Source organism: Gavialis gangeticus, unplaced genomic scaffold (genome assembly GCF_001723915.1).
Source record: "Gavialis gangeticus isolate Ggan-Ray unplaced genomic scaffold, GavGan_comp1, whole genome shotgun sequence".
Classification (NCBI taxonomy): Eukaryota; Metazoa; Chordata; order Crocodylia; family Gavialidae; genus Gavialis; species Gavialis gangeticus.
In genome coordinates this window covers 51,645,435-51,665,072 of record NW_017729029.1, presented here as the reverse complement: position 1 = coordinate 51,665,072, position 19,638 = coordinate 51,645,435, and the positions used below count along the sequence as shown (strand labels likewise).

The following is a 19,638-nucleotide window of genomic DNA, read 5'->3' as shown; positions in this document are numbered from 1 at the left end:
CTTCTCTACAATATTTATAGCTACACAATACCATGCAAAGGATAATGGTGGCAACTTCCAAAAAAATACCCTGTGCACAAAAGTATATTTTATAACAAACTTTCTTCTACCGTTCCACGAACCATGAGTTTGAAAGCATTAGTAATCAAGACCGTGATGCATAATGAGTACATTTACACTAGGAAAAAACCTTACGCAAATGTGTTTTTTCCAGTCGGTGGTCCCGGGAGTCCAAGCTAGTTAACTGATGAATTAAAAAGTGTGTCGCTATGAGGCTTGAGTAAACAGCAGCACTTTACTAATGTAGCAGTATCGAGATTGTGATCTGAATACATGAAAATCTTAGGATAGCTAGGAGGCCAAATGTATGTGTGTGTAAACATTTTCCTAATGTATAGTTGAATTCTATGCTTTAAACCATGTGCACTTTTTTTTTCTGTTACAAAATGTGTAAAAAATTGGTGCACTTGTCAAAGCACATGATTAAATAAATCAGGAAAGTAAACGTAAGAGCTCATCATCCAGGGGCTGAGGTCAGGATACCTTTATTTTGAGTTTGTTTAGTCTGGTCCTTCTCATAGTTGTTAAAGCACTGTGTTTGCTTATCCTTCAGTTAAATAATATAAAGTCTCTCTGTTTGCTCAGACATTTATCAAGATCCTGAAAATTTGGGGTAAATTTTCATAGTTGGAAAAACAAAAACAAAACAACCCTAGGGTTTGAACTTTAACTTTAACATTTGCTAATAGATGTATGGCATGGGGAAAGGTGTAGTAGGCACTTAATAGTTAGAAAAGAGAGTTAATGCTGCTTGTGTGAGAATGATGCACTAGACCAGTGGTGCCTGACCTTTTTGGCGTGAGCAGTCCCAGATCTGTCTGGGGACCCAATCTGGTGTATAGTGCTGGCCCAGCCAGAGACTGATTTCAGCTATGTGGGAAGGTCCTGCCTTCAGGACATAATGTGGCTGGGCCATTTCCATGTGGCTGCATCGGGCCTTGCTTGATTCACATGCATACCAGCTGCATGGGGCTTGGAAATTTGGTGGTGGCAGCAGTAGTAATTGCCACCACTTCCCCATTGCCAAATTCCTAGACCTGTGGGGAGACCTGCAGGCCACAGGTGGCCCATGGGCCGGGAGCTAAGCATGCCTGCATTAAGCTAATTTTGAGTAAGGGGTCCTTCCAAACTGGAACAAATACATAGAAATCTGGGATAGGCTACATCTGCTGTATAATCATTGGGTGCATCAACATGTGCCATTAAAGCGATGCGATAAACTCCGGTGCAGTTTGTGCCAGTGTTTATCACAGCGCCTTAATGGCACTTGTAGATGCTCAAATTGTTGTGGCCCAGGGTGCACATACAAGTGCTGTGCAGTTTCAACCGGGGTGGAGCAGCCATGGGCTGGCAGGTGTCCTAGGGGTCAGCCCCAGGCTCCAGTAGGCAGCATCTGCCAGCAGAGGGGCTGGCTGAGGCACGAGAGCGCCCCAGCTCGTCGAGTTCTGTGGCTAGGTGGCAGACAGGTCTGGCTCCCTGCTACCTGGGCTGACCTGGCACAATGTCAGCTTTTATACATGTTTAGGTTAGAGGTGCACTGATACATCGGTCCAATATCGGATCGGCACTGATTATAAAGAAAATTGATTGCATCAGAAATCAGCCTGATGTAGGCAATAATTTGGCTGATAAATGCCTGTGCACGCATGCAGGGAAGAGCCCAGCAGGGCACCAACTGGCAGCTTCAGCCCACCCTGCCCCACCCCACACAGATCTGGGGGCACGCCACCCCATGTGCTCCTGGGGTGTGTGCAGGAGCTGTTCCCAGCCCCAGCTGGGCAGCACCTGCCCCAGCCCAACTCCTATACTCCCTCCCTCACCACGAGGAGCGGGGCCTTGCTTTGCCTCGCACGCCCCTTCCCTCCCCTGACCCCTTCCACCACAACAGACTTACCAGCTGCACGCAGCTGTATTGGATCGGTATCAGCTGATATGCTTCCTTAAAAATCGGCTACTAGTATCGGCCCCCAAAATCCCTATCAGTGCACCCCTAGTTTAGGTGAAGTTCTTTCACTGCCATAATATAATACTGTCACCAACAGTACTATCTTACATTGGTAAAACATGGTTTGCTGCAGTCTAATAGCGTCGCATGTAGAGGCTGTGATGCTTTACACTACAGCAAATTAGTCTACTGCTCAGTTAAGCACGTGTGTAGATGTACCCAGTGTTTACGTAACACGACTTGAGGCCTTCTCTTAAATGTTGGCTCATACTGTTTTGGCTCTCACCTTCCATTCCTGTTACATTTTGTAATCAGCCTTGATCTCCTAATGTTTGCCTTACTAATAAGGGAATGTTCATCTTGGGCTACAAACTTTTAATATTTTGTCACTTCCTGTTGACTTTTTGCTGCTGTTCAGGTTACAATTGATGATAACAGTAATGTGTTACTAGAAAACTTCTTGCTAAAGAATATTCATTGTTTTTCCGCCTTACTATTTCTACTAGAATGTTACTGTTTTTTAAAACATTGCTTTAAAAAGGGTAAAATTAAAAACAAAATTGTAGACTTAATTGAAGGCATTAGTATTTTCATCCCACTGATTTTCAAATATGTGCATAACTGCTGTCGGGAGTATGATACATCTGTGTAACGTTAAAACATCTGCTTTTGTTTAGGAAGTCGAGAGCACCTTCCTTCTGACAGACATGACACACACGGGTCCAGAAAACTCAGAAACCTGTGCCACTCCAGACACCGACCATGACCAAGAGTTGGCTCAAGAGTGCCACAGACTGAAAACTTTTGTCAGCTTTCCAAGTGGCTGTCCGGTCTCTGCATCAACACTAGCACGAGCTGGTTTCTTTTACACGGGAGAGGGAGACAAAGTGAAGTGTTTCAGTTGTCAGGCAACTGTTGAAGGGTGGGAGCATGGAGACTCGGCAGTAGGGAGACACAAAAATATTTCCTCAGACTGCAGCTTTCTTACTGGATTTAACTGTTTGAAAAATGATATGCATCCTGCCCTCCAAAACTGCCAGCTCAGAATTGAAAATTGTTCTGGAAATTCAAGCCTTCCACACACTTTTGACAGTGCATCTGACCTAAGAGCAGATTATCTTCTGAGAACAGGGCAGGTTGTGGACATGTCAGATACCCTGTACCCTCGAAACCCTGCTATGTGCAGTGAAGAAGCTAGGTTAAGGTCTTTTCACAACTGGCCAAACTATGTACCATTAACGCCAACGGAATTAGCCAGGGCTGGGATGTACTATTCAGGTGTTGATGATCAAGTGGAATGCTTTTGTTGTGGTGGAAAATTGAAAAATTGGGAACCTTGCGATCGAGCTTTTTCAGAGCACAAGAGGCATTTTCCCCGGTGCTTCTTTGTCTTGGGCCACAATGTTGGAAACATCCCAAGTGAATCCAATTGTGCCGAGGTCAGCAGGAATAGTTCATACGATGCAGATCATCCAAGGAATCCCTCTATGGCAGAATACGATGTGCGGCTCAGGACATTTTTGAATTGGCAATACCCAGTTAACAAGGAGCAACTTGCCAAAGCTGGGTTCTATAGCATAGGTAAGCCAGACCTCAAGCTTAATTGCAATGCATGATTTCATCAGAATCTCCGTTAATCTAATGGAGAACGGCTTGCCAGAACTAACATTTGCTTGAGACTTAAAGTAAATGAACAAACCTAATCTTTTATTTTATGTTTCTATGTTGTTAAATGATTCGGTATGTTTGCCAAGTTTATAAAATATGAATCATCATCTTCAACAATAACAACATTTGATTTTTAATTAGAAATTCCTTCCTAGCAATAGCATGTTTAAAGAAAGGGAGGGTTTTAGAATGAAGAATTCTTTATTTTGGAAGCCCTTCTTAAGATATACATCTTCTCAAGTTTCCATCCTGAAAAATATCTTGAGAGACCACTCTATTGTTCACGTTACAAAGAATGAAATGCTGCCTTACAGGTGTTAAAGGGAAGGACAATATGTTTCTGGTTCACGTGCAGGATTTGAAACCAGGCAGTCTGCGCTCCGCTCTTCTGTTTTCACTCCTTTGTGTGTTTTCATAGTGGCAGCACTAAGCAGCCCCAATCGGATCAGAAGCCTACTGTGCTACAGGATTTACAAATATCCGTCTGAGGACTGGGTCTTCACGCCCCAGAGCCTTCAGTCTCACACATGCAGTGTGCATCTTTTTGTGAATAATTTTTCTACCTATAAAATGGGAATAAATTAACTGCTGGGCTTAATTTAATATTTTGGAAGCACTCTGACATTTTTATCAGAAACATAGTGTGTAAGTGCCAAATAATACTTATTATTGATTTACAAAGAAAAGGTGATTTTTCCAGGATAATTTCTAGATGTCACCTTCACTAACTGTTCTTTTCATGGTTCTTAAAGATTTTCCTTTCCATGTTTTCTTCCTTTCTCCCCCTGGCCCCCAAGTAAAAATTGTGATCCTGTCTAGCATGTCTGACATACAAACATGTCACCACCAGCAATGCAGACTTTAATATTGCCTGTATTATCTCAGGATTCTCAATAAAGTTTAGCTCCTCCAAAGCAAAGTCAGATCTGCAGAAAATGGGTAGCTTATCCGGCCATCTGGTTGTTGAGAGTAATTCCAGGAGGACCATGTAGTTCCTGTGGGCTGAGAAGGGTTTAGTTTCTGTGGAAGAAATCTATCCATGTCACGTCATTGCAATTAACTTAATATATTAGTAGCTTCTAATTGCATCTTTATAATATCCAGTGCAGTAGAGCTGCGACAATTTAATTTCCTTCCTTTCCTCCTTTAGTTCTAAACAGAGGTGATATGAGAAACTATTAGTCTGGACTAGTGAAAATGATGACCAAAAAGGTCTCGTTGAACAAGCGTTCTGTTATTTCCACTCATTTTAAGGGGATACTGAGATGTGATACAGAATACAAAGACAAAGGAAATCATGTCAAATCCTTTTCCCCCAAAATTTTATGGTGCTGTTTTTATACCTTATTAGTTGAGCACTGAAATAATGTTGTAATAGGTTTGTTAATAGTATTTCTGAAATATGTACCTGCCAGATAACAACATTCAATGAGGAAGCATTTCTGTGTAACTTTGGGTTTGTAGGGTTTTTTTTTTTTTTTAGTGTAAGTCAGGGATAGGCAACCCTCCAGCACGCATGCCAATTAGTGGCACATGGAGATATTTTCCTTGGCATGCCAGGTGGTGTGCAAGGAAATTGCTTTAAAAAGTTTTATTTTAAGTTGCTGCTCTGGGCTCTCTGGAACAGCGACTGATCCCAGGGCTGCAGCAGGCACTGGGGGGCAGGGGCAGAGGCAGAAGAACAGAGGCAAGGATGGTCTGCTGCTGTGCCCCAACCTGGCCCAGCCCTGGGAGAGGACCTGCGGGTGTGTGAAGCTGGGGCCCAGGCAGGTGCTGCTAGGCAGCATCCCTTTGCAGGCAGGACAGCTGTGGGCCATCCCTGTGGAGCTGTGCAGGCCGAGCCAGGCCCTGTTTTGGGTGCCACTGGGTGCCCCTGCCCACTCACCTGCCATGGCCTGAGTCTGCGGAGCCCTGGGGCACCCTTGCTTCCCACCTGGGCCCTGCTGTCCTCTGGTTGCTGCCTTCCCAAGGGCCCAGCCAGGCTGGTCTGCCCACAGCACCTCCTCCTGTGCTTGCTTCTCCCCATGCCACCCAGACCCTCCCCTGAGCACCTGGCCTCAGAGCTTGGTGCCCCAATGCTGCCCCTACCTGAGTGGGACGGGCATCAGTCTGCCCAAGCCCTGGCTGTACCCCCCTTTCCAGCCCTGGGCTCAGGCTGTCCCCACTCTGGGACCATCGGGGAGGCCTGAGAGCCCTGGCCCTGGTGGCTGCTGCTGGGGTGGCACTGCCTCCCTTGGCTGAACGCTGTCCTGGACCAGCCGGCTGGAGCTGCAGTCGGTCGTGGGTAGGACGGGCACACCCTCTTTCTCCCCTTCTTTTTTTTTCCTCTCTTTTTTCTTTCTTTTGCTTTTCTCTGTTTTTCTTCTCTTCATGCTCTCTTCCACTCTTTTTTCTTTTTCTTTCTTTCCTTTTCTTTACTTCTTACTCTCTTTTTTGTGTCCTCTCATTTTTCTCTTTCTTTCTCTTCTTTTTCTCTTTTTTCTCTCTCTTTCTCTCTCTCCAGTTTTTCTCTTCTTTCTCTTTTTTTCCTCTCATCACAACATGCGTAACAAAAAAAGAGTATGTAGGAATAAAGGTATTATATGGAATTTTATTTCTTGTCACCAGGTTTAGCATTTTTAGAAACCCCAGTATTTACTGTAAAAAAAAAAAAAGGCAGCAAACAACACCCCCCCCCATTTTTTATTATTAACTATATTAATATGCAGTGCAATGTACCCCCCATCCCAGTTTTGTTTTTCTGGCATGCCTTACAAGGTAGATATTGTGGTTTTTTGGCACTCTGGCCAAAAATGTTTCCTACCCCTGATGTAAGTCTTTTTTTCCCTGGACGTATGCCTTATTACATTTCATAATGGTACTGTACTTACCTGACTCCAAGACCACTCTGAATTTAAGACGAAGCCCTAATAATTGGACTCCAGACATGGAAAATAAATAGATTTGTTATATCTTTCCATATCTACAAGGTAATTATTGGAGCGCTGTCTTAAATTTGTTCCTCTGCTGCTGCGGGAAAGGCAGTGGCAGGGGGGCAGGTGAGGAACTTGAGTGGTCTGATTTCTGCTTCTTGCTTCACTGCTCTCTGTAGGCCCCAACACCCCCTGCCCTGCACAGTGTCTGTCCCCACTGTTGTCTGCATGCCCCAGTGCCTTCCCCTCCCACAGTGTCTGTTGCTACCACTGCCTGTGTGCCCTAGCAGCTGCTGCTCTGCCACTTCCCTCCCTCTTCTGCCCCCCTCCCATCCCTGCAACCCCTGGCACGTCCTCCCCCAGCCTCTGTCCCTCACCACCTCTGGCTCCTTCTCCTTCCCTCCACCCTTTATCGTCCATCTCCAGCACTGCTCCAGCCTTGTTCCTGGCTGAAGCATGGAGAACATGGTTGCTCTGACCTCTGCCTGGCCTCTGGGGTCAGAGCCCGGGTTGGAGGTGCTGCTAGCAGGCTGGGCTTGGCCGGAGCAAGCATGTGCTCCATGCCCCAGGCTAGAACAGGCCAGACCCCTGCCTGAGCCATAGTAAGTGATGGGGGCAGGTGTAGCTGTGACTGACCCTGACTGGAGTTGGAGCTGAAGCAAATGCCTTGCACTTGGATCCAAGACCCTAGTTGAACAGAAATGTTGAATGAGGGCAAAAACCTCAACTTGCATTTGAGTAAATGCAGTATCTGCAGAATCTTTTTTTCTCCTTAAATGCTCACTACTTATGACACACTTTTGCTTCCTTTTCTGTAATAGAAGCTTTTTACTGAAGTTCAGGGCCAGTTTATTTTACAAGCATACATCTCTCATTCACATGTCTCCTTAGGTAATGGAGATAGTGTCAAATGCTTTCATTGTGGTGAGGGACTGCAGGAGTGGAAGGAGGATGAAGATCCTTGGGAGCAACATGCTAAATGGTTTCCAGGGTAAGGTACTTTTTACTGTCTTGCTGCATGCACTTGACTCCTGTTAGCAGCACAGGCTACATACATATCAAGGGAGAGCGTACCAAATAGAGTCACAAACATTCAATTTGACTAAATTTCCGTGGGTTGATATGCCTTTGTCCTATCCTCCTTCAGCGTCTACCCTAGTTTGTCATGGGGGGGCAGGCGCACCGCTTAGCACTAGCACTCTTCCTGTCTCTGCCTTAGGAAGCAAGGCCTTCAGGGAACGCTCCACGGGGAGGCTCCCACCCCCGCACTCCCTGCAATATACTTCTGTAAAGCTGTTTGTGATGTCTACCTGCACTAGATTTGTCTTGGGTATTATGTCAGAAGTGAATGAGCCACCACTTGGAAGCCCAAAGAGGGGATGGAAACTGCTCTGCATGTAGCACAGTTACCTTGGGTGTTTTTACGTGTGCTCTCGGAGTGGAGGGAGGTCACTTTAATTAGAGCAGCTTTCAGAGCTAATTAAAGTGCCCGGACCATCTTGTGTATCAGCGTCCCTGTGCTTCAAAATGGCAGTGGGGGCGCTTTATCTAAAGTTTGTCAGATGAAGCGCCCCTCTCGCCATTTCGGAGACACTGGTGCGCAAGACGCAGAGGCTGGCTGGAGCGTGGTAAATGCAGGGTGTCATAGCCACCTCCCAAGTCGTGTGCAGGCACCCATCATGCTTGTTTTTCAAAAGTGAATTGCGGTTTTGGATGTCTTCAGTTTTGCTTAACAAACACTTTACCTCAAAGGGGGATACTAGTATGTTTTGTTTCCTTTCTGGATCTCCAGCTCCTTTACAGTGTCTCAAGTTGGGCACTTCAAAACTGTTCGCCAGTTAGTCCAAAAAAGATAGAATTTAATTCTCTTTCCAGCTTTTTCTGACCAGGTACCTGGGTATAGCTTCTTCCTGCCGACTAATTCAAGTCATTTGGGTCTTACTGAACCTGTCTTTGGCTTTCAGAGTTCACTCGTTTGTGTTTCCAGGAGGATAAGCATCCTGCCTGTGCAGGATGGGGGATGCCCAAGAATGTTGGTCCAGAGCAGTCTCAACAAAAAGCAAAACTAGAATAGTCCAGTGTGCAAGCTGCTTTTGGAGCAAGATGGGAGGAGGCCTTGAGAAATCTCATATGCTAAACATCAGTTGTGTGAAGAGCACAGCCGGCTGTCCCAGGCAGGACTCCAGGGGAAGCGCATGTGCTACCAGGATTGTTCTCACACAACACAACGCTGTGGCTTTCATCTTGCCAAGGAAGAGGTGACTTCAAGGGGACTGGATCATTTTTAAAGAAGGGTCAAGATCTTGTGTAGGCTTGGTCCTGCTGTTTGTTTGGGAGGTCTCTCAGGACTTAATTTAGATCTGTGGCAACCTTGGTAACAAGCAGAAAGCTATAAGTAAGCAATGGTCAGCCCTCCAGACTCTGGAGCCACTCAGGTTTTTCTTTAAAGTGGGCTTACAGCTCCGGGAAGTTTGACAAGTTTGGGCAAATTGAAGGAAATCTACAATCCTTGAAATGACAGTGTTATGCCTATGCCTACAAATATGTTTCTAGTAATCAGATGGTATTCTGGGGAGACAGTTGCAATGTGGGAGTTTATTTGGCCTTTTCAGTGTTTGTTTCTTAATTATTATTCTTTGGTCCTGGATCTAGAATGGAATCTGAGGAGTCAGCTCAGCCTGAACTTTTCTACTTGGAAATATCTCGTTGTTATGATTTCACTCCTGGTTTTTTGGCCACGAAATAATATTGCAGTATTCCCCTCCCATTTCTGGCTCAGAATAGGCAGATTAACCACTGGATTGTTCACCTTCTTTGTCTAGACTGGGACAAGGTGCCCCTGGCGTGCAGAACTGATAAAGATACCAAACAGAAAACTCATCTGGTAACAAGCAACCTGTTGAGGCAGAACCCATTTTGCAGGAAGGTTCATTGGTTCATTAAGCAGATGGCATGAACATTGAAAGTGCTGAGAGAGGTTTTTTACCCAGAGGAAATGCCTCTTGATAAAGATCATCACAAGCAAAATGTGCTTTTGCTGATATTTTATATCCACTATAGGATGCTAGGATTTGGAGTCCATTCTCATGCATTTGTGTCGGTTCACTCCTTCTAGCAGTCCACTCGGTTAGAAAGTTAGCTCTCTAATGGGATGAGACTGTTGCTGGAGAGTGTAAAAACAAACCGCCAGACTTGCACAGTCTTCACTGTTAATGTTCTCCAAACGCTACAAGTTAATGTTTAGACACCACTTGTAAGAGTGGTGGGAGGTACAGCTGGTGTTTGTTGATCTTTTCATTCTTCATCTGTTCTTCGTTGTCTTTTTATGCCAGATCAGACCCTTTCATTTCAAAGTTAGCATGGTCTTGCACAAAGATTTTCTTTACATACCAAGTTCAGCGCTACCATTTCAGGATCTCAACATTGTACGGCATTCCTCCTGAACTCTTTAAAAAAAAGAGGCAGCTAAAAACTCAGGACCCAGAAATGATTATGAAGACCACTCAGTATTCTGTCCCTGTCTTCCAGTAGGGATGAACTATACCCAGAGGCTTGAGCTGGTTTTGAAGGTATTTAAACAAAAAAAAAAGAAAAAAGGTAAGGAATATTATTATCTGACCAAGTTGTTACTTACCAACTGGTTAAAAGAATAGAAGCTTGATTTAATTCTTCACAGCTTGTATAATAAAATCAATTGCTGCCTGTTGTGACTGAAACGCATATGTATTTTTGGTTTCTGGCCTTAAGACTGTCAAAAATGCATTGCTGAAGAGGCTAACTTTATGCTTGCAATGTTTTAAAAATGTTTAAAGGACTATTTAAACTCTTGGCGATTCACTTCTTTGAGAGAGGACTTCAAGAGCAGAAGCACTGCTTGCACCATAGACTTATACAAAACCTTTTGAAATGTGTATGCATTCAGCTACTTTTCTGCTTGTGTAAGGTCTTTTTGTAACTAAAATTCTGTTTGAAAATAGATGCAAATATCTGCTGGAAGAGAAGGGGCAAGAATTTGTAAATAATGTTCACTTAACACATACATGGAGGGATTCCACAGTAAGTTGTCTTTTTTCACCAGCTACTTTTTTTTTAGTGATTTTGATGGAGAAATAATGTTTAAAATGTTAACTACAGAGCAGGGTGTATTTCTACAATCTTTGTGAAGTTGCTTTTTATCTTGTGAATACAGAATGTAGTTATCTTGCTGGGGTGATCTGATCCTAAGTGACTTCCTGCCCTTTGGGCAGGAGGGTTGGACCCAGCGATCTTATGAGGTCCCTTCTAGGTTTCTAATGTCTGTGAAATCTAGTGACTGAAAGCAATTTTCACACAACTGCCATAATCAACACAAAAAGTAAGTGATTCAGTTGTATTTCAGTTGCATAACAGAATATTTAGTCTTGGAGTGCTAAGTCCCTGAGGGCCTGTCTTTGTTGAAATCTTGACAGTATGGTTAGACTGGGGTGCACAGATGGTATCTTCCTTTATCATGTATAGGATTGCACTCGCCAATTAAATAATATATTGCATTCCAAAAAAAATTAGCTGTTTTGCAGCTGGGAGCTGTTTGAAATGGGCGTTACTGATATTTAAGTGTAACCTAAAACTTTTGTTTCCTGTCAATATTGGAAACTGTGGAAATTGTCTTTGAACAGACTTCCTTGGACTTCCAGAAGGCCTTCGACACAATGTCCCACCCGATTCGGGTGGGCAAGCTGAGGGACTGCGGCATTGCACGGTCACATGGGTGGCTAACTGACTCCAGGGGCGCACCCAGAGGGTGGTGGTGGACGGGTCGATGTTGACCTGGGAGGGTGTGGGTAGCAGAGTCCCCCAGGGCTCGGTCCTTGGGCCGGTGCTGTCCAACATCTTCATTAGCGACCTGGACGAGGGTGTGGAGAGCACCCTGTTCAAGTTCACTGATGACACCAAGCTGTGGGGTAAAGTGAATACACCGGCAGGCAGGGACCGCATCCAGGCAGACCTGGATAGGCTGGAGAAGTGGGCGGATCTGAACAGGATGCGGTTCAACAAGGACAAGTGCCGGGTGCTGCACCCAGGGAGAGGGAACCAGCATTATGGTTATAGGTTAGGGGCTGCCCCTCTCAGCAGCACAGAGGTAGAGAGGGATCTTGGAGTCAGGATTGACTCCAGGATGAATATGAGTTGCCAGTGCGACGAAGCAATAGGCAGAGCCAACCGCACCCTGTCCTGCATCAACAGGGGCATCACTAACAGGTCCAGAGAGGTCTTGCTTCCCGTCTACGTGGCGCTGGTCAGGCCGCAGCTGGAGTCCTGTGTCCAGTTCTGGGCACCGCACTTCAGGAGGGACATGGAGAACCTGGAGAGGGTCCAGAGGAGGCCACTCATATGGTTGAGGGCCTCCATGGCCAGCCCTATGAGGAGAAGCTGAGGGACCTGAATCTCTTCAGTCTCCGCAAGAGGAGACTGAGGGGGGATCTTGTGGCTGCCTACAACCTTATCAGGGGCCACCAGCAGGGACTCGGGGAAAGTCTGTTCACCAGGGCCCCCCTTGGAGTCACCAGGAACAATGGCCACAAGCTGAGGGAGGATAGGTTTAGGCTGGATATTAGGAAGAACTACTTCACAGTAAGGGTGGCCAGAGCCTGGAATCGGCTGCCCAGAGAGGTGGTGCTCTCACCTTCCCTGGACATCTTCAAGAGGAGACTGGACAGGCACCTGGCTGGGGTCTTCTGACCCCTGCCACCCCCAGTGCTCCTTCCTGCCCATGGCAGGGGGTTGGACTCGATGATCTGTCTAGGTCCCTTCTGACTCACTGATTCTATGAATATTACTTTAGCAACGCCGTGATTGTAGGGTAAAGATCATGTACGTATGGTTTACTGTGAGGTAGAGATGGAATTGTTTGCAAAGTCATGTGAAGGATGAATAATGACAGCGCGGATCCCTGCTGAATCTGAAATGAATCGTAGGTCCGCAGCCCTATTCAGCACCATGAACAAACCACCACCCTTTTCATGTATTTTAACTCCCTTGAAATTCCTTTCTTGAAATGTTCTCCTCTGTGTTTATCTTTCTCTTTTAGATAGAAGCTGCTGAAAAGACATCACTTACAGAAGGTATCATTTTTTCTAAATAAAATCATATGTTCTTTTATGCGTTCCTCAGTGGTTTTATTGTTGTGGCTCAAATACATGATGCGAGTAAAAGATAGTCTTGCTACTGTTTTTATTTCAAACAATTCAGTAGTAGAGGTGGCGCGTGGTTGACTGATCAGACAACCTTACTGTTTAAAAAAAAAAAAAGCAGCAAGGGGAGCGGGGAAGGAGGAAAAGTGAGCGAATTTTTACTTCCCTGGGGAAGGAAGCTGGTGTTGGGCTATTGGCTAAACACAGAAAAACAAAAGAAGAGCAGACAGTAATCTGGTGCATAGTTCTGTTTTGCACACTTCTGTAGCCAGTAGGCACACAATAGTTAATGCTAATACAATAGGAGGAATACTGAAATTAATTTCATTGGGTTTCTTGCCAAAGTCAAATTTTGGCTTAATTGGGGGGGGGGGAGCTTGAATAAGAGTCTAATTGCCTCATTCCTGTATTAGATGTTCTAGCACTGTTTCTTATAAAACAACACAAAGTTGAGAAAATAGTAGACTATTTTACAGCTGCTCAGGGAGCTGTGCAATGAGGAAAGCTCTCTGTCATTGATAATAATCTTATGATACCTTAAACTTTAAATTACTTTAGAAGTTCAGGCTTCCAAAGTACATTCACATTTGAGAGAGAGCTTGGCTCTGTAAGCAGCCTCATCAAGGAAAGAGGAATTGGATGACTCCTAAATTTATTCAGAACAAGGGGAAATAGCAGCTGCGCTGCTAGTAAAGCTATACAGAAGTTTCCATTGAGGGAGAGAAGAGAAACATAATGGCTGAAAATAATTTCCTGAAATCATTTGTTTATGTGAGAAGATTGAGGCCTGAAGCTGATAGCACTACAGTACTCTCGGTTGTACTGCATTTTGGTTTTCAGTTTTTAAATAATCAGGATGTTACTTGGGCTGCATATAGGTGGTTTTTATATAATCTAAAATGAAAGAAAATAAATTCGCCATTAATCTGTGCTTGGGGATTTATGAAGAGTCGCACAATAATTTGTCTTTAAGTGTAGAAATATGTTGTCTGAAGCAACAGTTTTCTTGGAAAAAGGAAGGTTGATTGACTTGCGTGATCTCTGGTTCATCTCAGACTGTAATATCAGTCAGAAGGGCTGAAGGAAGAGTTAATAGTAAAGCACATCTCTGAGGCCTACTTGTTTCATGTTTTGTCGTCCACAAGGTTAGCTGGATGGTTACTAGTCAAAGTTTGAATTTACTAATTTTTGGGTAACTGCTTTAACTGAAAATTACTCTCCAGTGAATACTGTCAAGTACTGCCAATTTGCTCTTGGTTAAATTGTTTTCTCCTTCAACTTTCATTGCAGACAAATTTTTACAGAGTCACTTGGTACAGAATGCAATGAGTATGGGTTTCAATTTGTCTGAGATTAAGAACATTATAGAGAAGAAACTGCAGACATCTGGAGAAAACTATACCTCTGTTGAGGTTTTGGTCGCAGACTTAATAAATGCTCAGAGAGCAAATGCACAAGAAGGATCCAGTGAGAACCCACTGATTAAAGGTGAACATTTTAAATGGCAAAACATTTATGAAAACTGCTTAGTACTGTATAAAAAAAAAAAAAAAATCCTATTGGTGTATTACTGTTGCTACCGTTAATCTCTGTCTTGCTTTCCAGAAAGAACACGCATATAATGCTTGTAATTTTGAGAGAATTTAATAGAGTAGTGATGTATGCAGACCACTGAAAACCCAGTGTTTTAAAATACTCTCTCAACAGTAACTCGCAAACATGTTCTGCTTTATACTACAAAATAGGCACACAACTCTGATGCTGCAATAATTTAGAGAGGTTTTGTAATCTGCAGTTCTGAGTCTTCGAAGGCATTGTCTATTTGAAATTTGACCACTTCCAAAAATTTTGTTTAAAAGTAGTCTCAACTTTTACCCCCAGCTCCTGAGTTGCCCTGCCAACTTTTGTGGTGGTGTGTTTTCCCTGGTCTCCTCCCACCACCCAAAAAACATGACTACCTTTCTGTGGCTAAATAATTCTCCTAGCAAAGGGTGAAATGACTATACAGAAGAAGCTATGGAATAAACTGTGCCAGGAAATGGACTACGCAGAGTACTGTCAAATGTCCATTGTAAACACACAATGAAATACAAAGAAACTTTTGTTTCCTCTGCTCTTTCCATTATAAAGCTTTTTTAATTGGTTATATCGAATCATAGAAAATGAGGGTTGGAAGGGACCTCAGGAGGGTCACATCTAGTCCAACCCCCTGCTCCAAGCAGGACCAGCCCCAACTAGATCATCCCAGCCAAGGCTTTGTCGAGTCAGGTTTTAAAAACGTCCTGGGATAGAGACCCCACCACCTCTCTAGGTAACCCGTTCCAGTACTTCACCACCGTCCTGGCGAGAGTTTTTCCTAATATCCAACCTAAACTTCACTTGCTGCAACTTGCTTCTTGTTCTGTCATATAAGGACATGTTGCTTCCTGGCCTGTGAGAGGCAGGAGGTGGTGTGTTTGTTTTTTTTTTTTTAATGGTAGTACATGTAAAGCAAAACCGTATTCAGGATTCTGTGATGGCTACTCTGCAGTTGTAATGAAAAGAAAAACCCCTACTCCAAAGAGTTTTTTATAGTCTAAAACAAGACTACAGAGAAACAGAAGAGGCGCACTTCTGGTTGACCTGATATGCAATGATCTCAGCATACCAGCATGTCATGGAAAAGGAGAGTTTTAAAGAGGGTTACAGAGGATTGTAATGCATTGTATTTATGGGTGATTATGGGGCATTCTTTCCATATGTGGTAGCAGCACTTTAGAAAGAAGCAATTTTTTTTTTGTCAAGTAAGGTGCAGGTCAGTTGGATGGTATAGAACTGAATTAACATGAGATTGGTTTGTTCTGCAGTATGACTTTTGATTAATACTCTGGTGCTCAGAAGTGGCTACTTGCCATGTTAAAATAATTTTTCATGGGATTCTTTTCTTTAAAAAAATCATTTGAATCAATATTTCAGTCAACACCTGACATCACTTACCTATGTACATTTCTGGCAGGCAGGTGTGATAGTATTTATGTCTTCAAAACTGTACTCTTTTGTTTTCTGACTTTGAGTTCAGACTTTTTCTTATTTGTGCATAGCGCATTCAGTCAGCTGTCTCCTGTGCTGAGAACTCCCTCTTACATCGTCCACGATAACAAAAGTTTGAGGGCAGTTACTAGTGGGAAGTCAGTGACTTTTTTTGAGAGTGAATTATGCACTTCCTGGCCTCTGGATATTCTAGAGCAGCATGTCTGGAGAGCTGACTCCTGCTTGCACAGCTCTGGGAGACACAGTGGGTGTTGGGAGGCAGTGTCGGTGAGGAGTTGCTAAATTGCATATTAGTTTGCTGCCTCCTATGTGGTGGGGGAAGAGCAGGGGGGATGATCTAGCTCTGTTGTATCAAAACACGTTTTATAGGGCAGAGAGCCTTGAGATCAGCTGCCGTTATGAAGTATGCTAACTCATTCTGTTCATTTCCTTTTTTCCTTAGATCTTAGTGTGGAAGACAAGTTAAGACGTTTACAGGAGGAAAAGCTCTGTAAAATCTGTATGGATAAAAACATCTCTGTAGTTCTTATTCCCTGTGGCCACCTGGTTGCTTGCAAGGAATGTGCTGAAGTAGTTGTTAAATGCCCCGTGTGTTGCACAGTTATTACAAAAAGACAGAAAATTTTTATGTATTAGTCAAATGTACAGCGAGTGCTGCTTGTGCAAATGGTTCCTATTATGTTGCTGAAATCTTTGTAAAGCATTAACTGACAGTCGGGATGATAAACAGTCTAGCGCGCAAACGTATTTAGAGTGCCTCCGTTTGGGGATAATAGAAAGAATAAAGCTTTAATCAGTGCCCTAAAATCTTATGAATCAGTAGTTAGAGGCTGCTGTATTTATGTGGTTTACAGCACTCGCATTCAACTGGAACTTCTTTATTCCTCTCCTCCGTTTATGCCCTGTCATTTTACTTGAGCTGACAGCTTAGAATATGACTCTGTTCTCTGATTTTTATATATCACACTCTCCTAGTTTGTTGCATGTGCATAAATTTAAGTATACTCATAAATGGCATGGGAAACCTGAGTGCTTGATTCACAAGGACAGTGTAGGCTGAATTTGTAAGACTGCTTCTGTCATTAGCCAACTTTCAGAGAGTGCAGAATGTGGGCAATAAACTTCAAAGGGCAAATGACAAATGGGGAAAAGTCCAGCCATGTTTCTTTTGCTATCAACTGTCTTAGATTATATTTACTAAAGCTAGAATAGTAAACCGTTAACCCCCATTTGGGAGTGGCATGAGGAGATGGTAGGTTCGGGGGCAGTAACATTTCAGTGACAGAAACAAAATAGCTGACACTTTGTTTTGTTTTCAGTCTAAAATTGAAACGACTGTCTAATTTCCTCTCAAGGGTTAATTTTCCTTCCAACTTGGTGAAACAGTCCATTACGTAATTTATTTCTCTCCCAGGGGAAAATAGCATCTTTCTCGAAATCTCATAACCTCACTGACCCACTAACACTTACAGATATTTAAAAATGATTTGCATGACAGAATTATGAAGATAACTTCCATGATTTTTAATTGGCTTTCATATAGTTGACCCCTTTCTAAATGTGCATCAACGCTTTCTGTCCAGTAAAAAAAAAAAAAAAATCAGCTAATACCACTTCCACCTAAAAGGCAAGTAATTATCTTCTTGTTATTTACGTGTCACAGAATTACTTTCCCAAAGCAGCAGCAGCTTTTTGTTATGCTAAGGCCTTTTGTTTCTCCGAATAACACTGCCTTAAAACGACTTCCTATAGCCCAGTAATAAAAGGATCTGAAGCTATCACCAAAAGGCATGCCTCTTTCTTTTTTCCAGGCTTAGTCAGGGCCTCTCCTGCACAGAGCCGGTTCCCAAACGGCCTTAACCTTGGTCCTGTTTTAAAAAAGCCAAAACAAGTATAAACAGTGAAGGGGGGAAATGTCTTCCTCAATTTTTCCTTTAGACTCACTCATTGGCAACACCCTCAAAATGATCGGAGCTTGTTTATAAAGCCATTACATCTTTGAAGAGTCATAGTGATCTCTTTTATATAAAATGTTTTCTTTGACATTGTTCATATATAGTTGCCAGATTCACAAAGGAATAATGTGACGACAAACTGCAGTATCTATTCTGGGACAACAGCCAAGGCAGCCTTCTAATACTGGGAATCCCAGGGTTATGTTTCATTAGTGAGGAGGGTGAAAGAAAACACCCGCGGTTGCCGTAGTTATGCCAACAGAAGTCCTGGTGGTAAACTCTGCTACAGTGACAAAAAGACCTTTGGCTGATATGGGTTAATTGAAGGAGCTGGTCTCAGTCATACCAGCAAAAGACTTCTTGTCATTATAGACCTGCCTGGAAGCACCTGATCTCGCAAGGTGTGGAGGACTCTGTTCATGTTTTCTGTCAGAGGGAATTGAGGATGCACAGCTTCTTGCAGAAGCCTGCCGCAGAATAGAAACTGCAGTTACATATTCAGAGAATCAGGATGTATTAATGTTCTTTCAGGATGAAATGCAAAGTGTATTAGGGCTCGTTTCTACATCTTCCCTCCTCCACCCCTTCTGGTGATAATTTTAAATGCCTAATATTACTGTGCTTAGTAATAATAGTACTGTTACTTCAAAAACAAAAGTTGGAAGATAAGAGTTTAGCATCTGCTTCAAAGAAACTCTGGACAAGAATAGAGGGTTGGACGAGAAGTTTTCGAAGTATTACTTTTCCCCCTCTTGTTGATAGTGCCAAATGTTAAACTTGGGTATTTCAAAAATGTATTTTTTGAAAAACTAGTCTGGGCTTTTTCCCCATAAAAGTCTTGAGAGTTTTAATGAAATTTCCAACCATAGGAAAATAATTGATGAAAGGTTTTGGTCTAATGTTGTCAGGACATAATTATCATGTGCTTGAAAATGCCTTCATTTCACCTGTAATGCGTATTCTCAAAACACATAACCCATACAAATTGGGCACGCTGAAAGATGCTGTGAGCGACAAGTGCCAGTTGCGGAGTGCCATCACTGGGAATTCAGTTTAGATAATCCACCCACTCAGTCTCGGATCCATTTTATAGTGCCATGTGTACGTATTCAAAATGGGCTGTATTTCCAGAATGTATTAATATGGTTTGTGGTAGAGGACTGTGCTTTTAAAATCCAAATTTTAAGAATTTTAAAATCTATTTTTTGTTATAACTCCATGTTAAATATGTATGAAATAATAAGAGAGCAAGATTATATATATTTTATTATTTAACAATTTGGGCCTGATCCTGCAGACTCTTGGCACGTGAAAAATGTACTTCATGGGAGTAAATCCAAACCATGGGAAGTGATCTCATGGCTGAGTATTTCCTTTCCAGTGCTTGACTCCAGTAGACTCCTCAAGTGACTGATGTTACGTACATGAGGGTTTTTTTGCAGGGTCTGGCCCTTTTATAATGTGTGTATGTACCAGTTGTAAATGCGGATATTTTCTGAGTTTCCATGTATATAATGTCATACTCTTCGGTTCACAAAGACACTATATGTCAACGTTATCCTACTTTTGGACTTTTAGTTTGCAATGTAATCTAGAGCGTATGTTTGAGCTAGCTTCTCCTGTTTTAGCTTAGATAGGCAACACCTAGTTCTGATGTTTCTGTTTTACCTTCTTTGAATACTTTTGTTTTTATACAAAAAAGTCTGTTGCTCAAGATCACATGTCCACTGTTTGCTTATCAGCCATAGTTCTTCTGTTCTAGAATCCTTCTGCTTCTTTAATTAACATTCCCTTTTGTATAATTAGCCACTTGCTAATGGTGAACATTTAATTGACTGCTTTCAACTTTCTGTGTATTTGTTTTCCTGCTTTGCCATCTGATTTCCTAGTAGAGACAA

At 43.0% G+C, this 19,638-nt stretch overlaps 1 protein-coding gene across 3 annotated transcripts in view; it reads left to right on the top strand.

Moving 5' to 3' along the window:
• XIAP (X-linked inhibitor of apoptosis) overlaps positions 1-17,385 on the top strand; it is a 44,864-nt gene extending 27,479 nt beyond the window's left edge. For all 3 annotated transcript variants that reach the window (XM_019521574.1, XM_019521573.1, XM_019521572.1), the window contains exons 2-7: positions 2,683-3,586; positions 7,477-7,576; positions 10,563-10,641; positions 12,653-12,686; positions 14,046-14,243; positions 16,228-17,385. In XM_019521574.1, the coding sequence (XP_019377119.1) occupies positions 2,713-3,586; positions 7,477-7,576; positions 10,563-10,641; positions 12,653-12,686; positions 14,046-14,243; positions 16,228-16,421 (1,479 nt within the window). In that variant the 5' untranslated portion in view covers positions 2,683-2,712 and the 3' untranslated portion in view covers positions 16,422-17,385. The remainder of the gene's footprint in view (positions 1-2,682; positions 3,587-7,476; positions 7,577-10,562; positions 10,642-12,652; positions 12,687-14,045; positions 14,244-16,227) is intronic.
• Positions 17,386-19,638: the final 2,253 nt, after the last annotated feature.